Source organism: Staurois parvus, unplaced genomic scaffold (genome assembly GCF_062004578.1).
Source record: "Staurois parvus isolate SC_StPar_1 unplaced genomic scaffold, SC_StPar_1.0 ptg000500l, whole genome shotgun sequence".
NCBI lineage: Eukaryota > Metazoa > Chordata > Amphibia > Anura > Ranidae > Staurois > Staurois parvus.
Window position 1 is genome coordinate 626,802 of NW_028318296.1, and position 24,211 is coordinate 651,012.

Below are 24,211 nucleotides of genomic sequence, written 5' to 3' on the forward strand. Positions count from 1 at the left end.
TGTCTGGAGTTGGGGATTATAAATTGATGCATTCCTCAGATTAGAGTGTATCATAGCAGTATTAGTATTCTTAGTAATGGGGTTGGAAAGGAAGTACCTTTTTAGTGACAATTGTCTAGACAATTTGTATATATCAATATACGTTTGGAATTTATCCAACTTTTTATTGGGTGCATATTTGAGACCATTGTTCAATAACAGAACTTCTTGTTGAGAGAGTGTAGTTTTGCTGAGATTAAAGATCCCATTATTAGTTACATTTTTCTCTTTTTCCCGGCGTCTACTGACCTTTCTTCCTCCCCTCCTTCCCCTGTGGAATTGCTTCTTTTTCTGGTGTTTTTCCCGGTATTTTTCCCTCCTAAAAAACGAACCTGAGAATTGCTGTCAGGATATTGGTTACTTGCTGAAGTGGATTGAAAGTTGGGGTTCTGATTATGAGCCCTTGTTGTATCGGGTTGGTTATTGCGATGTGGTGGATTATATGGTGGTCTGGGACCATTGTAGGATCTGTTAGGTGAATGATGCTGCCCTCTATAGTTAAGAGTTATTATATTTATTGTGATACGGTGGTCTAGGACTATTATGGGGTCTGTTAGGTGAGTGATGTTGCCCACTATAGTTGGAGTTATTGTAATCATTATGATAAACATTTTGTTGGTAATAAGGCATAAGTGGTTCTCTAGGTTGTGGACCATAGGCTGGATGCCAATAGGAATCACGTGCCCCTATATTATGGTCTAATAGAGGTTCAAACCTATTCTGTATGGGAACATTATAGGTGGGTCTGTTATATGAATCCTTACTGATATAATTATTGCCGCTATTGGGAGGCTTGGAGGGTTGTTGAGGAATATAAGGCTTACATTTCTTTGATCTATTCGGTTTCAGTGTAGGATTGGGTGGTTTAGGTACAGATGTCTCCATTTCATCTTCCTTTAGTTGCCATTTGAATACTAGATCTTCCTGATAGTCTCTAGTATCCCTATTATACTTTTTCTTTTTCTTAATACGTTGTTCTTTTTCTATACTTTCCAGATATAGTCTCAATCTCTCAGATTCAGCCTTATATTCCTCCCCACCTTTGTGTGGACCTAGACTTTCCCTTACCAGATTAATTTCAGAGTCAAGGTATATTAATTTCTTTTTCTTGCGGGCAATGAGAAATTTAAGCAAATCATTACCAGCGTTATTAAAGAAATTGAACCAGTCTGTCAGATCGGTGGTATCATTTGTATCCGGGGGTACACTCCACCTTAGTGATCTGGGAACAATATGTTCCTTGACATATTTTTCTAAAAAAGATATGTCCCAGAGTGTTCTAATTTCAGCTGATAATAAGTTTTGCAAGTGGAGAAAGGAACCTCTCAAGTCATTTCTCTCTTCTTCTAGGGTGAAAATATCATCCGATATGGTAGGCCTTGCCAATCTTAATTCAAAGATATCACCCATTGTAAATCATATGTAATAAAATACTAGGCAGCTAAAAACAGTATTGGTAAAACAGAGTATGTAAAGAGTAAAAAGTGAAAAAGCGCCTTAGTATAAAAAACAAGCTGCTATGCACGGAATTAGGTACCAATACCCTATAGGAGAGACAATGTATATACAGTGGGGCAAAAAAGTATTTAGTCAGCCACCAATTGTGCAAGTTCTCCCACTTAAAAAGATGAGAGAGGCCTGTAATTGGCATCATAGGTAGACCTCAACTATGGGAGACAAAATGAGAAAAAAAATCCAGACAATCACATTGGCTGATTTGGAAAGAATTTATTTGCAAATTATGGTGGAAAATAAGTATTTGGTCAATATCAAAAGTTCATCTCAATACTTTGTTATATATTCTTTGTTGGCAATGACAGAGGTCAAACGTTTCCTGTAAGTCTTCACAAGGTTGGCACACACTGTTGCTGGTATGTTGGCACATTCCTCCATGCAGATCTCCTCTAGAGCAGTGATGTTTTGGGGCTGTCGCTGGGCAACACAGACTTTCAACTCCCTCCAAAGGTTTTCTATAGGGTTGAGATCTGGAGACTGGCTAGGCCACTCCAGGACCTTGAAATGCTTCTTACGAAGCCACTCCTTCGTTGCCCGGGCGGTATGTTTGGGATCATTATCATGTTGGAAGACCCAGCCACGTTTCATCTTCAATGCCCTTGCTGATGGAAGGAGGTTTGCACTCAAAATCTCATGATACATGGCCCCATTCATTCTTTCCTGTACATGGATCAGTCGTCCTGGTCCCTTTGCGGAGAAACAGCCCCAAAGCATGATGTTGTCACCCCCATGCTTCACAGTAGGTATGGTGTTCTTTGGATGCAACTCAGCATTCTCTCTCCTCCAAACATGACGAGTTGTGTTTCTACCAAACCGTTCTATTTTGGTTTCATCTGACCATATGACATTCTCCCAATCCTCTTCTGGATCATCCAAATGCTCTCTAGCAAACTTCAGACGGGCCCAGACATGTACTGGCTTAAGCAGGGGGACATGTCTGGCACTGCAGGATCTGATTCCCTGGCGGCGTAGTGTGTTACTGATGGTAGCCTTTGTTACGTTGGTCCCAGCTTTCTGCAGGTCATTCACTAGGTCCCCCCGTGTGGTCCTGGGATTTTTGCTCACCGTTCTTGTGATCATTTTGACCCCACGGGATGAGATCTTGCGTGGAGCCCCAGATCGAGGGAGATTATCAGTGGTCTTGTATGTCTTTCATTTTCTAAATATTGCTCCCACAGTTGATATGTTCACACCAAGCTGCTTGCCTATTTCAGATTCAGTCTTCCCAGCCTGGTGCAGGTCTACAATTTTGTTTCTGGTGTCCTTCGACAGCTCTTTGGTCTTCACCATAGTGGAGTTTGGAGTGTGACTGTTTGAGGTTGTGGACAGGTGTCATTTATACTGATAACAAGTTCAAACAGGTGCCATTGATACAGGTAATGAGTGCAGGACAGAGGAGCCTCTTAAAGAAGAAGGTACAGGTCTGTGAGAGCCAGAAATCTTGCTTGTTTGTAGGTGACCAAATACTTATCTTCCACCATAATTTGCAAATAAATTCTTTCCAAATCAGCCAATGTGATTGTCTGGATTTTTTTTCTAATTTTGTTTCTCATAGTTGAGGTCTACCTATGATGCCAATTACAGGCCTCTCTCATCTTTTTAAGTGGGAGAACTTGCACAATTGGTGGCTGACTAAATACTTTTTTGCCCCACTGTAGCAAGTGCAGCGCTCGTAGCCAATAAATTAAATTCAGTGACATATATCTAATTGAATAATTATAAGGAGCAGTCCCATAAATATAAATAATTCAGGATGAAGAAAATAAATATTCAAAGGTGACTCCGTTGTCCGGGTAGAGGTGGAAATGAAATGCGCACTCACCGGACGCGCATAATAAATGCGCCTTGTATGTATAAATCCTGATCTTAGGTAGTAGGGGGTCTTCCTTCTATTGGAACCCAGATGAGTTGTCCTTCTCCCTTAGGAATGCTTGTGTGGTCCTGGTGGGTGCTATCACTCCCGATGGGTTAGGTGGTAGGTGGTGATCCGTATCAGCGTTGGACCTGTGGGCTAGAGTACTCCCCCAGGGGACAACAAGGATACTCCCATAGTGTAGTAGGTTAACTTTTTATTAAATAAATAAAGAGGTACTTCACATTAAAAATATCAAAAAAATATCAATAGCGCAGAATGAACTGCGCATGCGCGGGGGTTACGGGTGCCATTTTTCCTTAGTCTTATCCCATACAGAAACAGACTGATTGTCTGTATATTCATCTAAGGGGAGAGGAAACAATAAATCGGCAAGGGACTATAACGATGTCCCTTGCCATTACTTAAAGGCCATATATAGACCTATTATAACTGTAATAGAATCCATCAAGACAAATATGGAATAAATGTCTATCTAAACCTGGTGGAAAAAAGGAGGTTATGGGAACCCATTAGTATAGAGGGAAAACCTCCAGCACCATCCAGTGTTTAGATAGAAGGATGCTAATGGATGAATTGGCGCCCGTAACCCCCGCGCATGCGCAGTTCGTTCTGCGCTATTCCAAAATGGCCGCGGTCTATTGCGCATGTGCCGTTTCATCTAAAAATACGAACGGCGCACGGCGCGGCATGTTTGGCGACCCCCCTCTGAGGACGTGCAGGAGCACGATACGCGTCAGGAGGAGCCACACCACGCCGTGACGTCACGCCGCCGGAGCATCGTGGAGCTCCGGCGGCCATTATAACATACCAGCTGGTCAGTCCTCCTACAGACAACTGTCTGCAACGTTTTTGATATTTTTAATGTGAAGTACCTCTTTATTTATTTAATAAAAAGTTAACCTACTACAGTATGGGAGTATCCTTGTTGTCCCCTGGGGGAGTACTCTAGCCCACAGGTCCAACGCTGATACGGATCACCACCTACCACCTAACCCATCGGGAGTGATAGCACCCACCAGGACCACACAAGCATTCCTAAGGGAGAAGGACAACTCATCTGGGTTCCAATAGAAGGAAGACCCCCTACTACCTAAGATCAGGATTTATACATACAAGGCGCATTTAATATGCGCGTCCGGTGAGTGCGCATTTCATTTCCACCTCTACCCGGACAACGGAGTCACCTTTGAATATTTATTTTCTTCATCCTGAATTATTTATATTTATGGGACTGCTCCTTATAATTATTCAATTAGATATATGTCACTGAATTTAATTTATTGGCTACGAGCGCTGCACTTGCTATATACACTATATAAATCCTGTATAATAATAATAATACCAGCACTGCAGTATCACTTGGTGACGTGGCGAGTCCCATAAGTGCAGTACAAGCTGGTGCGGAGGCGAGCACAAATATTGTCCTGCAACCACCAAGAATTCGCACACAGGCCCATAGAGCACCTAGTATCCTTCCGAATGTGCTTGCAAATCCCAATTGGTAGCCCACAAATTCTGCAGCACCCGTACTTCCCCCATTCACTGACCAACCTGGAATTCAGGTGCAAACAGCAAATTTAACTACTCCCCTTGATTTTTGGAGCTGTTTTTTACAGAAGATCTGTATGCATTGATTGTGGATCAAAAGAATTTATATGCACAACAATTTATCGCCGCCAACCCAGATTCAAATCTTGCCAGACCATTCGCATGGAAACCCATTACGGTTTCAAAATTTAAATTTTTTTGGGGTCTAACCCTCAACATGGGCATTACTAAAAAAAATGAATTGCGGTTGTATTAGTCCACAGACCCAAATCATCATATGCCCGTGTTCTCTGCAGCCATGGCCAGGCATAGATATGAGAGTATAATGTGTTTTATGCATTTCAAAGACAATACACTCTGTCATCCTCGGGGTGACCCTGAATTTGACCAGCTCCACAAAATTCAGCCCCTCGCAAATCACCTTAAACAAAAATTTGCAGATGTCTATACTCCCCAGCAAACAAATCTGCGTTGATGAGTCCCTCATTAATTTTTCTGGCCGCCTTGCATTCAATTTCTCCCCAGCAAGCGTGCCAGATATGGGGTCAAGATGTAGAAGACCTGTGAGAGGGCAACAGGCTATACATATAAGATTTGGATTTACGAGGGAAAAGATAGTCACGTGGATCCCCCTGGATGCCCAGACTACATGGGGAGAAGTGGCAAGATAGTTTGGGACTTGGTGTCATCCTTTTTTATTATGGGGTACCACTTATATGTGGACAATTTTTATTCAAGCGTGCCACTATTTAGACATTTGTACAATCTTAGAACTGGTGCAGGTGGCACCCTGTGACCTAATGTGTGTCCACCATTAGAAGTGGGTGGATGCAGGGAGGTATATTCTAATGGTGGGCATACCACACACTAGTAGAGATTTCTTTTCATTTTTTCATTCAGTCTACAGGCTGCATCCAAAAAAAAAAAAACATAGCATCCCAACAAGGATCAGCAATGTACTGGTACATCCCTGGATTTTTAATGGTTATACGTACTGGTACATCCCTGGTTATACCAGGATGATGCCTACAGCTGCAGGCATCATCCTGGCATCGTATTTTTCAGCCAGTGATCGGCTTTCATGTAAAAGCAATCCTAGTGGCTAATTAGCTGCAGGATTGCTTTTACAAGCAGTGGGAGATGATAGACCCCCTCCCCCGCTGCCTTCCACGGTTTTCTTGGGCAGTCCTGTGCCAGCGGGGGAACCTGAGAATGCAGCCAGTGTTTCTGCCAGCTGATCATAGAGCTGATTGGGAACCAAAATGGAGCCAACCATCTCTACAGTATAAGAAATGGAAAGCCTCGAGCATTTCATCACTTCAGTTTTGCAGGATATAAACAGCACCATTTGTAAATTGGGAAAGCATCTGATCACACCGATCTTGGTTTGACTAGATAATGTAAGGGCAGAGGAGATATCCAGAATCTGATAGAACCCAGATTTCTCAAAAAAGAATATATGACAATGCCCATTGAAGTTATAGGGGATATTTGCATTCCCTGTGATAGCATTAAAAGTGCTAAAAAAAAATGAAAGGAACAGTGCAAAAATAATTAAAAAAATCAAAATAACTTAAAAAAAAAAAACTCGCAACCCCCCCTCCCCCATGTACGCACACCTGTGTGTGCGAACATTGACCCTGTGCCAGTATGTAAACAGTGGTTGCACCATGCATATGAGGTATCGCCGTGAATGTCAGATCAAGGGCAGTAATTCTAACACTAGACCTCCTCTGTAAATCTAAAATGGTAGCTTGTAGAGGCTTTTAAAACGTTGCCTATGGATATTAAAAATGTATGCAGTTTGTCACCATTGCACAGGGCATGTGCAGCTTTAAATCATGTCATGTTTGGTATCTATTTACTTGGCATACCATCTTTTATATGTTACCAAATAATTGGCCAATATGTTGTGTTTTTGTGTATTAAATGTAAAAAAAGTGTTTTTTTTAAATTTGCTTTCAAAAATCACTGCGTGAGTATTATATGACATAAAAAATTGTAGCACCCACCATTTTATTCACTAGGGTGTCTGCTTTAAAAAAATATATAATGTTTGGGGTTTTAAATTAATTTCCTAGCAAAAAATACAGATTTTTTTCATGTGACCAAAAAGTGTCAGAAAAGGCTTGATCTTCAGGTGGTTAGAAGAGTGAATGATGTGTGGCATAAACTTCTTATGCTGTGCATAAAATGCCCCCACCTCCCAAAGCGACCCCTTTTTGGAAAGTAGACACCCGAAACTATTTGCTGAGAGGCATGTTGAATCAATTATTTTTTTACCACAAGTTTTAGAGAAATTACAAAATAAACATTTTTTTTTACACAAAATTGTCACTTAAATGATTTACTGCTCACACATGTCATGGGTGTATGTGCAATTACTCCCCAAAATACATTCTGCTACTTCTCCCGAGTATGGGGGTACCACATGAGAGAGACATTTTGGCAGTCTAGCCAAGTACAGGACCCCAAAATCCAATAAGCACCTTCAGGCTTTTAAAAGGGCTTTATTTCCTCATTACGCTTCCTGACTACCTATCAGCTTATTTTTCATATCTTGTCTGTTGCCACACGTTTTTGGAAAATGAAGAAAAAAAACAAAAATATATTTTTTCTTTTCTTTTTTTATATTTCAAAACCTTGTGAGAAAAAATGAGATCTGCAAAATACTCACCATGCCTCTTTTTAAATTCCTTGGAGTGTCTACTTTCCAAAAGTAGACCATTTGGTGGGGTTTGGTGCTATCCTGACATTTCAGGACCTCCGAAACGGTGATAGATAGTGAGAAAGAGAAATGAGGAAGTTACGCACCTTCCGGGTTTCAAAGTAGTTATTGGATTTCAGGCACCTGTATGTGGCTAGGCTCCCAAAACGTCTCACACATGTGGTATCCCCATACTCGGTAGAAGTAGCAGAATTTATATTGGGGTGTAATTCCACATATACCCATGGCTTGTGCGAGAAATAAATAATTTAAATGACAACTTTGAGTAAAAAAAGAAAAAAAAATGTTTTTCATTTTCCAGAAACTTGTGTAAAAAAAATAAATCTTCCATGGACTCAATATACCTCTCAGCAGATAGCTTAGGGTGTCTACATTCCGAACCTTCCTTTACATTTTCTTTTCTGCACACAAAAATGTATAATTTTGTCTCACTGAGCCTATCTTAAAGAACTTCATTAAAGCCAGCAACTGTTGAGATAATGAACACCTTGGTCCGGCCTATGTCATGTACAATATATACCATATTTTTCGCTTTATAAGACGCACCCAGATTTTAGAGGAGGAAAGCAAGAAAAAAAATATTCTGAACCAATGGACTGCAGACATAATACAGGAGATGACTATAGACTGCAGACACCGTACAGGAGATGACCAGAGACTGCGCACATAGTACAGGAGATGACCAGAGACTGCGGACGTAGTACAGGAGATGACCAGAGACTGCGGACACAGTACAGGAGATGACCAGAGACTGCGGACACAGTACAGGAGATGACCAGAGACTGAGGACAGTACAGGGGATGACCAGAGACTGTGGACGCTACTACAGAAGATGACCAGAGACTGCGGACACAGTACAGGAGATGACCAGAGACTGCGGACACAGTACAGGAGATGACCGGAGACTGCGGACACAGTACAGGAGATGAACAGAGACTGCGGACACAGTACAGGAGATGACCAGAGGCTGCGGACATAGTACAGAAGATGACCAGAGATTGCGGACATAGTACAGAAGATGACCAGAGACTGCGGACATAGTACAGAAGATGACCAGAGACTGCGGACATTGTACAGAAGATGACCAGAGACTGCGGACACAGTACAGGAGATGACCAGAGACTGCGGACACAGTACAGGAGATGACCAGAGACTGCGGACACAGTACAGGAGATGACCAGAGACTGCGGACACAGTACAGGAGATGACCAGAGACTGTGGACACAGTACAGGAGATGACCAGAGACTGCGGACACAGTACAGGAGATGACCAGAGACTGCGGACACAGTACAGGGGATGACCAGAGACTGCGGACACAGTACAGGGGATGACCAGAGACTGCAGACACAGTACAGGAGATGACCAGAGACTGCAGACATAGTACAGGAGATGACCAGGGACTGCGGACATACTACAGAGAGAGCAGAAGCAGAGAGAGCAGTATGTGTTGAGATGACCTGTCTTTTCTGGTTGTATTCACTATGGATCCCATCATGAGCATAATGCGGCACGTTCTACCATTTTTTCCTTCACGCAAAACCTGGAACTGACTGCGCTGGTGTACCGGACTCATTTGAATATATGGAAAAAGCTTTGCATGTATTTCTGATGATGAAAAAAGGCTCTGGACAGCATCTGGATATGGAGCAGTTAAAAACGCTTCTAACCGCAAACGCTTATAAATGCAGTTAGCCGCGTTTACAAGCGTTTGACGTTTGAAACGTTGATAAAATCTACTCCCTGAATGCAAGTTTGCTGCGTTCAAAAAAATGTCTGTGAGGTACATTGGGTTTCTCTCACCCGATTTACTTTGGATTAGCAGGGTGCGGCGGTCCATCTCACCCGCAGAACAGGAACAGTCCTCGGCCCCTCCGGTTCAGGCCTGAAGCTGTGCTTTCTCTCTTTCCTGCTGTCAGGGTGTTCGGCTTCCAGCGCAGTAGGCCAGACCATCAGCAACCTTCTCCACCCTTTCTCTCTCTACTGGCTCCACGGCCTAATTTGTCTCCTAACGATCGGGACCCAGGACTCCCAATTCCGGGTCACATGATAGCTGTGATAACCTCCGATTGGCTATCACAGTGATCAGTCACTGTACAGCCCGGCCCCCTTGTTTTTTTTTTTCTTTCTATGAATGGAGGAGAGAGAGACATTGTATCTCTCTAACTCCTGGCATAGAGGGCAAAAAAAATGTTTTTAACAAAAAAAAAAAGATAAATACGTAGGTGTCAGTGTGTTTTAGGTAAAAAAAAAACTACAAATGTGCACTATTGTTTCTGGGCTATACTATGGGTACAAACTACAAATAACATACACATATTTGGTATCGTTGCGATTGTCAAGAGCTGGGGAATTTATTTTGGTTGTTCTTTGGTGGTGGGGGGGGGGCATCCTATACCTACATACTTTAGCTAATAGGTGTTCCTCCTTCCCATCTCAAAAGGTTCAGAGGTATGCCTCAGGTCCTAATCTGACAGGTGTGTGGGTACAGGTGTGTGACCCTAAACACAGACAGTGTACATTCGGGGCCCCTCACCCACACCTGCACACCTTTCTAACTAATACCTGTGGCTGTTGGTGACTAGCAGGTGACCCATTCAAGTGAATAGCGCTGCTTTGCAAGTGCCCCACAACTGCATGCATTGCATATGGTTGCAGCGCGCTAGTGCAATACAATGCCTCCTCTCTGCCTGTCAAATACTCTCTGAGGAGCAAAGGGGAATGGTAAGGGGTAGTTGGGAGAACACCAGGCACACAATGGAAGGCTACAGGAAAGGGTAGTTGGAAGGATATCAGGCACACAGTGGAAGGATAAAGGGAATGGGTAATTGGGAGGATAGCAGGCACAAAGTGGCAGGTTTAGGGAACAGTAGTTGGTAAGATAACAGGCACACAATGGCAGGGTACAGAGGGGTGTAGTTGGCAGGATAGCAGGCACACAGTAGAGGGTTACAAGGAGGTGGTAGTTGGTAGTGTAGCACTACCCCCTTAGGAGTTGCTGAAGATTTGGGTCCCCCTATAGTCCTGCACAGCCAGGCAACACGCATTTCCTTCTAGCCTTGCACTCCAGAGACAGTAAACAGACCTTGAACTTGGGTTTTTTTTTTCTGCATTTTAATATGGGATTTAAACTTGGATGGGGATGAGGGATACGTGAGATGCCCAAGGAACTGTTGAGCTGAGGGTAACTTCCTAGAACTATGTACAAGTGCTCAGAAGGGATTTTTTATTCTTGGAGAGCTATCCAGCCTTTCCTGATATGCCACCTCAGACTCTAAACATAAACCCCACAAATCGATAGAGCACCTCAAAGACTAATAAGCAGCATAAATTTATTATGGACGTAACAATAAAACAGATCATATATTCAAAACAATGCACATGCCCCATCCACCCCCTCCCCCCAGCCCCCTACCATCAACCAACCCCCCCCAACAATGTCCCACACAGTCCCACCCTCCCCTCCCCCTCCCAGGGCAACCCCACAGGTCCCTCCTCCCCAAAGCCAGGTCAACATGGGCTAACCCTCCACCCCTTTCAAAATCCTCCAACAAAGTGTGACTCAGTTCATATCTGTAGTAGGTATGCCGCTGTGCTCTGAATCCTCCTATATCCTCGTAGCCATCACTGGAGCCTGTCTATGTCAAACCTTAAATCTGCGTGCACTCGTGAAATGGCAACAATTTTTTTACTTAACTTTTTTTAAAAAAAGCTCCCTATATGATGATTTTTTGGTGACAGGTTCTCTTTTTTTGAAATGTCTCCCCTGTATCCCACTGAATGTAGGGCATTGCACATTACATTCTTTCCGGGCGTCAATGACCAGGAATTTGTCAAGCAGGGACCCAGCAGGGACATCACATCACTTCCGGGTCAGGAGAAGGGGAGGGGAGCAGATATGTCTGCTCTCCTTCCTCCCCTATACCACATCCTGCTGGCACACATTGAGCCAGTCCCGGGCCCACAGATGGGCAAGCAAAGCCTGGGACATATAGCTGGCGGGGGGGGGGGGGGGGAGGGTGACACTGTGGGCTGTGTGGAAGCAATCGGGTGGCAGTGCTTCCACCTGACAGGTGAGCCCTGCTGCTTGCACGCAGCACAGCTAAAGACAAAAACACCCTACCTGCCCGGCGCCCAGAACTACATGTCCCGGGGGTCAGGCGATAGGAACTGCACATCCCTGCTATTCCCCGCTGGGGTTCTTGCAGCTGATTGCAGACAGGGGTCATTTACAAGTGTGAATGCTCCTGTAAGTAAATAGCTGCCACTGACCAGTGATCTCCTCCTCCCTGTGAGAATACATTGGAAGCTGAGTCAGAGCAGATTTTATTGGCCTTCTTCAGTATTAGAACAATATTAGGATGATAATATGTTCATCTTTGTGACTAAATATTGTTTTTAAACATCACTTTCTGCTGTGTGGTATTGTGTTCCTTTCCAGACATTAGACGTCTCCTGAATGAAGAGGATCCAGACCCAACCGGGAAGAAAAGGTTACAAATGATCAGCTTTGAAGACTTGCTGTATCCGCACAGTGACATCATATGGGTGGATTTGCATTATTTCCACAGCTTTATCTGTCTCAGGGATGTGATGTTTTGTAAGTGATTTTGTCTGGGAGGCGAAAAAAAACAAAACCAAATGGCCCTTTCATGGCCCTTTCATGGCAGACACAGATTCTTGTGGGCTAAAAGTTCACTACATGAAGTGTGTGTTAAACAAGATGACTTCTATTGACTCGCCTATTTGTTTATAAAATGCAAAATAAAATACAATTTCATCCCCCAGGGCTGCAGCTGGACCTTGTACAGCCTGTCTGACTGGATCCCCCCAAAAATATCAACACAAATATTTTCACTAAAAATACACTAAAATCATTATTAGCGGACACAAATACAATATAACTAATACAAAAATCCTGCTGAATCTAAAGGATAACATTGTATTGAGGTAATAAATAAAGCTCAGTGTAAATGAGGTCTTGGGGATAATTCACATAGGTGCTGTGGCCTGTACAGTATGGGTCAGTAGTTTATGGGGCAGGGGCTGTGTGCAGGCAGCCTATGTTACACAATGGGGACGCAGCACATGTATGAACACAGCCACAGCTCCTAATGTGACAGGCGTGTGGGTGCAGGTATACAGCCTTGAACAGTGTGCATTTGGTGACGCTCACCCACCCCTGTATACCTATTAAACGTAGGACCTGTGGCTGTGTGCATGCCCATAGAGTAACAGGCATCTTCAGCTGCATAGACAAACCACTCATTCACACAGCCAGAGTACCTGTGTGAATGAGCACTTAGGGCTTGTTCACGAGTGAGGTTGTGGGGTGGAAAAACCTCACAATTGAGCTGCACTTTTACTGCTCCCCAACCACTACACCTTTAGCTGCAGAGGCATTCACTGGGGATGTACACATGCCATGACTGCTTTGCTTCTTGGCTGTGGCAAGGATTATACCCCCGATCAAACACGACCCATTCAAGTGATTGGTGCTGCTTTGCAAGCATCTCACAACGACATGCATTGTTCAGTTTTAAGTGCACTAGTGTGAGATGAAGGGGTTAAAGGTCACTGCCTATCAAATGCTTACTGAAGAGCGAAGAGTACAGGTAAGGGGTAGGTGGTAGGATAACAGGCACACAGTTGCAGGGTACAAAGAGAGGGTAGTTGGCAGGACAGCAGGCACACAGTGGCAGGTTACAGGGAAGGGTAGTTGGTAGGGTAGCAGGCATACAGTGGCAGGTTACAGGGAAGGGTAGTTGGTAGGGTAGCAGGCACACAGTGGCAGGTTACAGGGAAGGGTAGTTGGTAGGGTAGCAGGCACACAGTGGCAGGTTACAGGGAAGGGTAGTTGGTAGGGTAGCAGGCACACAGTGGCAGGTTACAGGGAAGGGTAGTTGGTAGGGTAGCAGGCACACAGTGGCAGGTTACAGGGAAGGGTTGTTGGTTGGATAGCAGGCACACAATGCTGTGGTAAAGGAAAGGGTAGTTGGTAGGGTAGCAGGCATACAGTGGCAGAGTACAGGAAGGGGGTCAAGTGATTGGTGCTGCTTTGCAAGCATCTCACAACGACATGCATTGTTCAGTTTTAAGTGCACTAGTGTGACATGAAGGGGTTAAAGCAGGTCACAACACCTCTTTACTGCCTATCAAATTCTTACTGAAGAGCGAAGAGTACAGGTAAGGGGTAGGTGGTAGGATAACAGGCACACAGTTGCAGGGTACAAAGAGGGGGTAGTTGGCAGGACAGCAGGCACACAGTGGCAGGTTACAGGAAGGGGGTAGCTGGTAGAATAACAGGTCCGGGCAGAGGGCAGTGAACTGGCATGCAAGGTGTACAGGCTCACAAGGCTCAATGATTCAGGAGGGGGAGGGATGGTGGCACTAGGTAAAATCTCTCAGCCATCCCTGCCCCAGTTCACTCACCTCTGAAATCAGGTAGGATACAAAGGATGGTTGCTTAGGGTATGTAGCTGCCCCTCTGGCTCCAAGAACTGATCCCCTGTGGCTCCCTGGACCATCTGAAAGCTGATGGGGGGAGAAGAGGAGAAGCTGATTGTGCTGCAGGGGGAGCCACAGTATGATTGGTTTTAGCAGTAAGGCAGTACAGCCAGCCCTCCTGCTTATCAAGTGCCCGGACCACCCTGTTGAACTGATGGTCCTGAGTCCAATACAGCTGGGCCAGCTGTACCCCTTATTAGCAACCCTGCCATTACCACAATTAGTCATTATCATGCAGCTTTCCTTTTATTGCAACAAATGATATATAACATCACTGCTTACTTTGCATCTCTCTCCAAAACATTTGAGTCAGAAAAGGAAGTTAGAACCCTTTTACAATAATCAGTTTTTGAATCACTTTTGATGCCTTCACATTGACTTATAATGCAAAGATGCAGCATGCAGGACTATTCAAAGGGCAGTGCACCTCTTGTTTTAAGAGATCTATAGGATTTAAAGGGATACATTTTTCTTTGTCTTTTTAAACCCCAAAAGTGCTTCAAAAACTGATCAGAGTGAAAGGGCCCTTAATGTATCTGCCAGGTACTAAGATCACAGGAAAAACACAGGGAACAGATAGTTTTATTAAGTCCAGAAGCTGTCAGGATCTCTGGGTCCAGCTCTGATTGAGGTCTGAATAAGGGAGTCTCTCCACACAAGGCCACCACCCCAATATATGTTGTATTGTCCTTGGGGCAAATCACTTCCTTCGCCCTCCTCCTTCTCATAACCGAATGGGCTCACAGGAAGTGCACTGAACGATGTGGAAGACTGGTGGCATGTAGTGGGCAAAGGAAACGTAGTGCTGGAGACAGCTCCTCATTGAAGGTGAGTATGGCCACACAATCTAGGATTTTTATCCTTCAAAAATGATAGACTACAAATTTTTTAAAAATTAAGAAATTAGAGTCCTAGTTTGTTCATGTTCTTCAGTTTTGTTTGTTACTTTCTTACTGCTCACACCTGCATGCACAGTGAAATGGTTAGTGTTGTCTTATATTAATGTGGAGGATTTATTTATAAATGTATTTTCCCTCAGCAACTAGTCCAACAGTTCTTTTCCAGAGAGATGCATTTATTCAGATATTTGCAACAGGTGACAGAAATCCAAATGAATACTTGTACAACGAACGAACAACAGCCCTCAGAGTCCCATTTAAGATACTTCATATCAAACATGGAGATACTACACTGTCCAGCATACCTTTTGGGCTTGGACAGCTGCAGTCTAATCAAAGTTGTCCAGATATTTCCTAAACTACATTCTTTTACTATTAATTAGATAAACAAGTTACCCTTTGAAGAATGCTGTTTACCATACTTAATACCCCTTTTCATGTTATTAGATAGTAGATTCTGGCCAAGTCCTCTCAGGTCTGACTGAGCAATCTGCATTTTATCACCCTTGCAAGTTTGCAAATTACCTCCTTTGAAATGTAACATGTTGGCCCCCAAGTGCCAAGGTGATGTTGCATAAACTTAACATAGCAAACAGTCCTTGGCTATCCTTTTGTTGTGTAAAATACATCTAGCCCAGTCATATTCTGGCCTGGTCAATAACGTGAGAATACACACATACACATATATATATTTACAATATCCTACAATTAGGGATTCACAGGACCCCTAAAATCCAGTTGTACATGGAGAAAGCAACCAATAATCTGCCCACGTAATGGACATGCAGTTGATATGTAACCCTTCCACCTTTACCATGTTGGCAACCTCTTCTAGACAATAGAGGTACTGACATCAATTGACAGCCCATGGACGCCTAAGGCTGGCCATACATTATTCAATTTTTTTTGTAAAATTTTCCAAAACCATATAATATGAGGTCAAACCTAAACACTTTCAGTTTGTATGCAATTAGGCAGGCCCTTGCACTACATAGCTGAAGATAAATCTAAAGGAAATTGAACAAGAAAATTGTATAATATATGGCCAGATTAAGCACAATATTGTACATGCAGGAGACATTCACACCAGTGGCCTGCTGGAGATAATTGTTTAGGGCTCTGGCAGTGCTCATCCTGTTCCTCCTTGCACAAAGAAATAGATACCGGTCCTGCTGATTGGTTAAGGACCTTCTACAACCCTGTCCAGCTCTCCTAGAGTGCCTGACTCCTGGAATCTCCTCCAAGATCTTGAGACTGTGCTGGGAGACACAGCAAACCTTCTGGCAATGGCATGTATTGATGTGCCATCCTGGAGAAGGACTGCCTGTGCAACTTCTGTAGGGTCCAGGTATCACCTCATGCTACCAGTAGTGACACTGACCATAGCCATATACAAAACTAGTGAAAAAACAGAAAAGATGAGTAGGGTAAAAATGTCAGTGGCTTTCACCTGTAAAACCATTCCTGTTTTGGGGGTTGTCTCATTGTTGCTCATCTAGTGCACCTCTTGTTAATTTCATTAACACCAAAGCAGCTGAAACTGATTTACAACCCCCTCTGCTACTTAACTGACCAGATCAATATCCCAGGAGTGTCACTGACTTGATGCTATACTCTGATTAAAAAGTGTTCCTTTAATTTTTTGAGCAGTGTATATTGTTTTAAACATTACTTAGTGCTGTATGATATTGTGTTCCTTTCCCGGTGGATACGTTATCAACCTGGAAGAAGGGAATCCAGTCCTAACCGTGAATAAGAGTTTGACAAAATTCAGTTTTAAAAAATTCTTGTCTGAGTTAAATGGTTTCTGTCTCATAAATGATTTTGTCTGGGACACAAACACAATCGGCCTTTTCATGGTGAATGAAGTCCTGTGGGCTGAAAGTGCACAACATGAAGCGTACCACAGTATGTGTGATGACTTCTATCGACTCCACTATATATTTATAAAATTCAAATTAAAATACTTTTTCACCTCCCAGGGCTGCTGTTAGAAATCACAGGACATCTCCTCAAAAATATACTAAAATCATTATTAGTAAACACAAACACAACATTACTTATGAAATTCCTGCTAAATCTAAAAGATAAAACTGTATTGCAGTAAAAACAAAAGCTCTGTGTATAATTGAGATCTTGGGGTTCATTCACATGGGCGCTGTAGCCTGTCCAGTGTGAATCAATTGTTTGTGTGGCTAGAGCTGTGTGCAGGCAGCCTATGTTATGCTATGGGTACGGACACAACCTCAGGCATAGCTCCCAACTGTCCCTGATTTCGAGGGACTGTCCCTGATTTCGAATGTAGCACTACCCCCATGAGCATTGATTGAGTAATAAGTTTGGGATCCCTGGCAATCTGAACCCCTGATGGAGTCCACCCTCTGCTGACACCAATGTACTCCGCTAACCCAGATAATTTGCACCTGCAAAATGGACTCACACACAGAGTAGTATAAACCAATGTGACGTTTATATTGAATTGCAGGGTAACTGAGTCAAGAATAACAGAATAGCATTTGACTTGATAATAACTCTGGTGAAGGTCAGCAACTATGACCCAATGTATATCAACATACACAATAAAGAACAGTATTTACCCTCTAGGGGACCACCCACAGTACATATACTGCAGCAACGTGGCCCATGTGCGCAGGATCATGTTTATAAATGTCATCCTGTTTACTTGGTAGCGGGCGCGCGACCGTCCTACCCACGGCACGATCATGGCCGCAGGTGTCAATCACCAGGTCCCGGCTGGTGATTACCCGCCGGAGCCCGGCGATTGCTGGCAAACACTGACAGGAAGCACAGCTGCATTATTATCAGGGGAGCTCTCCTCCCTGTCAGTTTTCAGCACACTGTTCTGGATTGCAGAGTTCAGCTTTCCGGAACAGTGTGTGACAGTGAAGTACACCCTCCCACTCCCTAGTAAAACACTCCCCTCACACAGTTAACCCTTTGATTGCCTTTTTATGTTAACCCCTTCCTCCCCAGTGCCATTAGTGCAGTGTCACTGCTTTTTTTTTGCACTGATCAATGTATTGGTGTCACTGGGGATGTCAGTGACCCCAAGTCAGTTCCCCCCCAGTGTCAGAATGTCTGTGCTGTGTTCTGCATGAGTTCCACCTATACATCCAGAACCTTCCTAGATTGCTTGGATACAGAGGAAGCCAGAGGCAGAACTAGCAGCACTTGAACACGCTGAGCAGGTATTACTAAACAATTGCAGCTCTCTTAAGCAGAAAGCCTAAGTAAATTCTCCTAACAGTTCTCCTATCAAGTAGGGGAACCAACTGTACTCTTCTTATCCTAGCACCTATCTAGGAGGGTGCTACATACTATTTAAATGTCATTTTTCTTGGAGTTGGGCTTTAGTTATAAAGATTTTGAACTATAGACTGTAGATGTGATGTGTACATAGATGTGCAAAGGTTCTGGCAAAAGTGTGAATTTTCTTGAAACCTTCTGTAATTCCCAGATTTCCATACCAACTCTCTGGAAAAACTACCTGACACCGTCAATAAAGACAAGAGAAATGAGCTCCTCTCTGAAATAGATGGGATGGAAGGGAAAATCATGATGAATGAGCCGTGTAAGTGTTTTCTTTTAATATATATGTTTACAGCTGCACAATCTGCACAAATGATACATCTGTTAGGACATATACGTTTGTGGGGGACATTCACATGAATTCAAAATACTTGTAATGACACCATTCTGGTAGTAGTTTCCTTAAGAACTACCTGCGCCTAGCTCAGACAAGCATTTGCACCAGTGATTGTAACATTATCCACACGTGCTCCAAATTCTCCCAGCTCCAACTACCACCATATATACTGTGAGCAGGCAGCACACCCAGGCATCGTTCTGCTGGGTAACTTGATTGACAGCTGTACTTGGAAGTGAAGTGGGAGCCGTGGCCCTGCTGTTAACAGAAATTGCAGTTTCCTTTGTTAATGTAAGTGCATTTTTAACCACTAAGGGGCGCCCGCAGTACATATACTGCTACAAGGCGGCCCCTGTGCGCAGGATCACGTATATAAACGTGATCTTACATTTTGGGGTAGGGGTTGCATGCGACCACCCTACTCGTGCACCGATCGCGGCCATGGGTGTCAATCACCGGGTCCCGGTCGGTGATTAGCCGCCAGAGCCCGACAATTGCCGGCAAACACTGACGGGGAGGAAGGCTGCATTGTTTCCAATGGAGTTCTCCTCCCTGTCAGTTTTCAGCACACTGTTTCGGATTGCTATGCACAGCCTTCCAGATCAGTGTGTAACAGTGAAGTACACACCCCCCGCCCCCTAGTAAAACACTCCCTTCACACAGTTAACCCTTTGATTGCCTCCAAATGTTAACCCTTTCCTCCCCAGTGCCATTAGTACAGTCTCAGTGGGGTTTTTTTTTTGCACTGATCACTGTATTGGTGTTACTGGGGACCCCAAGTGACCCCAAGTCAGTACCCCCCAATGTCAGAATATCCACCGCAGTCCTGCCATAAGTTGCTGATGACCGCCATAAGTTGCTGATTGCCGCCATAAGTCGCTGATCACCGCTATTTGTATAAAAAAAAATGTAAAAATCCAGTATCTATACCGCCATTTGTGCACACTATAACTTTCACGTAAACCAATTATTTTACACGTGTTGGGATTTTTTTTTAGCAAAGACATGTCGCAGAATACAATTTGGACTAAATTTTTGCCGAAATTTGATTTTTACATTTTTTTTTGCTGGACCTGCTTTATAGCAAATAGTCCAAAATATTTTTTTTTTCAAAATTATCGGGTTTTTTTTTCTTTTATAAGGCAAAAAATAAAAAACCGCACAGGTGATCAAATACCACCGAAAGCCCAATTCGTGGGAAAAAAGAACGTAAATTTTATTCTGGTGCAGTGTTGCATGACTACGCAATTGTCAGTTAAAGTAACGCAGCGCTGTAACACAATCTGCTTCTGTAACCGCTTCCTGACCACCCTACAGCAGAAATACTACTACAGGGTGGCACGGGTGTGCAAAATCACATATATATATAATATATACATGATTCGCGCTCCCGTGGTTTTCATGCCCCTCCCAGATGATGTCAGATTGCCCGTCAGTACACCAGTCATCACATTTAACCCCTTGATTGCCAGGAAGACGCTAATACACAATAAGCCTCCATTGCTAGTATAGTGTCTGAACGGATCAATATCTTTGATCAGATCAGCACTATACCAGCATTCACATTAGTATAGTGTCTCCAAAAACACAGCATTAGCGAGATCAGCCCCAGCACCTGCCAGCACCTGGTTTTCTCCCCCAACAAGTGCAGTGTCAGTAGGTCTCTGTCACTTGATACATTGCACACAAAACCACAGTGTTGGCAGAATCAGGCCTGATCTCTGTTAGCACTTGCTGGTAAATTTTTATGACTCTCATATGCAGCAGAGTGCCAATACTAGTGTCATGCTACCTTTTGGTGAACTGGCGAGCACTAGTGACCTAGTACATCCTGGTCTTTCACATACCTCTTAGAGTGTAAGCTCCCAGGATCAGGGCCCTCCTAACCCTCTTGTATTGAACTGTATTGTTGCTGTAATGTCTCCCGTTATATTGTAAAGCGCTGAGCAAACTGTTGGCACTATATACATCCTGTATTATAATAATAATAATACCAGCACTGCAATATGACTTGGTGATGTGGCGAGTCCCATAAGTGCAGTACAAGCTGGTGCGGTGGCGAGCACAAGTAGTGTCCTGCAGTCACCAAGAATTCGCACACAGGCCCATAGAGCCCCTAGTATCCTTCCGGATGTTCCTAAACCCAGAAACCACTAAACAGCTCATCCACTCCCTCATCATATCACGACTCGACTACTGCAACTCCCTCCTCTCTGGCCTGCCTCGCCGCTGGCTATCCCCGCTTCAGTCGATCCTGAATACGGCTGCCAGACTCATTCACCTTTCCAACCGCTCTGTCTCAGCCACCCCCCTCTGCCAATCCCTCCACTGGCTTCCGATTGCGCAACGGATCAAATTCAAAATCCTAACGCTGACGTACAAAGCTGTCCACCATACTGCCCCGTACTACATCTCTGACCTAATATCCAAGTACCGCCCAGCACGCACACTCCGCTCCTCACAAGACCTCCTTCTCTCTAGTTCCCTGGTCTCCTCCTCCCATGCCCGCCTCCAGGACTTCTCCAGGGTGTCACCCATCCTCTGGAACTCCCTGCCCCAACCCATCAGATTATCACCTACTCTCCTCTCCTTTAGGCGCACCCTGAAAACCCATCTCTTCAGGGAAGCCTACCCCACCCCCTGCTAACTTGCCGACCTCCTCCACTCTTCCTACCACTCCATCCCCCACAGCTATCTCCTCCTGTGCCGCCACCCCCTCCCTCCTAGATTGTAAGCTCGAAAGAGCAGGGCCCTTGATCCCCTCATGTTTTGCATTGTATTGATATTGTTCTGTCACATGTTCTGTCCCCCTTTGTAATGTACAGCGCTGAGCGAACTATTGGCGCTTTATAAATACTGTATAATAATAATAATAATAATAATGTGCTTGCAAATCCCAATTGGCAGCCCACAAATTCTGCAGCACCCGTACTTCCCCCCCATTTTGGAATTCAGGTGGAAACAGCAAATTTAACTACTCCCCTTGATTTTTGGAGCTGTTTTTCATGGGAGATCTGTATGCATTGATTGTGGATCAAAGCAATTTATATGCACAACAATTTATTGCCGCCCACCCAAATTCAAACCTTGCCAAGATTCGCATGGAAACCCATTACGGTTTCCAAATTTACATTTTTTTTTTTTTTTTTTTGGGCCTAACCCTCAACATGGGCATGACTAAAAAAAATGAATTGTGGTTGTATTGTACAGCGCCCGATTCATCATATGCCCGTGTTCTCTGCTGCCATGGCCAGGCATAGAAATGAGTATCATGTGTTTTATGCATTTCAATGACAATGCACTCAGTCATCCTCGGGGTGACCCTGAATTTGACCGGCTCCTCAAAATTCAGCCCCTCGCAAATCACCTTAACCATAAATTTGCAGACGTCTATACTCCCCAGCAAAATATCTGCATTGATAAGGCCCTCATTAATTTTTCTTGCCACCTTGCATTCAAACAATTTCTCCCCAGCAAGCGTGCCAGATATGGGGTCAAGATGTATAAGACCTGTGAGAGGGCAACAGGCTATACATATACATTTTGGATTTATGAGGGAAAAGATAGTCATGTGGAGCCCCCTGGATGCCCAGACTACATGGGGAGAAGTGACAAGATAGTTTGGGACTTGGTGTCATCCTTTTTCCATATGGGGTACCACTTATACGTGGACAATTTTTATTCAAGCGTGCCACTATTTAGACATTTGTACAATCTTGGAACTGGTGCATGTGGCACCGTGTGACCTAATGTGTGCCCACCATTAGAAGTGGGTGGATGCAGGGAGGTATATTCTAATGGTGGGCATACCACACACTTTTTCTGGCAGAGATTTCTTCTGTTTTTTTCATTCAGTCCACAGGCTGCATACAAAAAAAAAACAAAAAAAAAAACATAGCATACTGTATATACCCAGCAATAATCAGCAATGTACTGGTACATCCCTGGACTTTGAATGGTTATACCAGGATGATGCCTACAGTTGCAGGCATCATCCTGGTATCACTTTTTTTCAGCCGGCGATCGGCTTTCATGTAATAGCAATCCTAATGGCTAATTAGCTGCAGGGTTGCTTTTACAAGCAGTGGGAGAGTATACGCCCCCCTCCCTCCCCTGCTGCCTTCCATCTCCTTCTCGGGCAGTCCCATGCCATCAGGGAAACCTGAGAATGCAGCCAGTGTTTCTGCCAGCTGACCATAGAGCTGATTGGAGACCAGAATGGTGACAATCATCTCTATAGTCTAAGAAATCATAAGCTATGAGCATTTTATCACTTCAGTTTCGCAGGATAAAAACAGCGCCATTTGTAAATCGGAAAAGCATCTGATCATACCGATCTTGGTTTGATTAGATAATAATGTAAGGGCAGAGGAGAGATCTAGAGTCTGATAGACCACGAGCGTTGACCCTGTGCCAGTATGTAAACAGCTTTTGCACCATACATGTGAGGTATCATCTTTAACATCAGATCAAGAGCAGTAATTCTAACACTAGACCTCCTCTGTAATTCTAAAATGGTAGCTTGTAAAGGCTTTTAAAACGTTGCCTATGGATATTAAAAACATGCAGTTTGTCGCCATTGCACGGGGCATGCTCAGTTTTGCATCATGTCATGTTTGGTATCTATTTACGCGGCATACCATCTTTTATATCTTAACCAAATAATTGGCCAATATATTGTGTTTTTGTGCATTAAAAGTAAAAATTTTTTTTTACTTTTTTTTAAATTTGCGTTTGAAAAATTGCTGCAAGTATTACGTGACAAACAATTGTAGCACCCACCATATATTTTTTTTTTTACACAAAATTGTCACCTAAATGATTTATTGCTCACATGCCATATGTGTATGTGGAATTACTCCCCAAAATACATTCTGCTACTTCTCCCGAGTATGGGGGTACCACATGTGAGAGATGTTTTGGCAGTCTAGCCAAGTACAGCACCTCTAAATCCAATAAGCACCTTCAGGCTTTTAAAGGGCTTTATTTCCTCATTACACTTCCAGACTACCTCCAGTTTTAGAGGCTCTGAAATGCCAGGATAGCACCAACCCCCCCAAATGACCCCTTTTTGGAAAGCAGACACCCCAAGGAATTTGATAAGAAGCATGGTGAGTATTTTGCAGATTGCTACTGTTGCCACAGGTTTTTGGAAAATGAAGAAAAAAAACAAACATTTTTTCTTTTCTTCTTTTTATATTTCAAAACCTTGTGAGAAAAAATGAGATCTGCAAAATACTGACCATGCCTTTTAAATTCCTTGGGTTGTCTGCTTTCCAAAAGTAGACCATTTGGTGGTGGGGGGGTGCTATTCTGACATTTCAGGGCCTCTGAAACTGTGATAGGTAGGGATAAAGTGAAGTGAGGACGTTACGCACCTTCCAGGTTTCAAAGTGGTCATTGGATTTCAGGCTCCTGTATGTGGCTAGGCTCC

General features: G+C 43.7%; 1 protein-coding gene across 2 annotated transcripts in view; it reads left to right on the forward strand.

The window, feature by feature from the left end:
• The window catches only part of LOC149452041 (uncharacterized), an 860,283-nt gene that overhangs the window by 528,917 nt on the left and 307,155 nt on the right, over nucleotides 1-24,211 (forward strand). For both annotated transcript variants that reach the window (XM_089689852.1, XM_089689853.1), the window contains 2 exons: nucleotides 12,146-12,304; nucleotides 18,589-18,702. In XM_089689852.1, coding sequence (XP_089545978.1) covers nucleotides 12,146-12,304; nucleotides 18,589-18,702 — 273 coding nt within the window. The remainder of the gene's footprint in view (nucleotides 1-12,145; nucleotides 12,305-18,588; nucleotides 18,703-24,211) is intronic.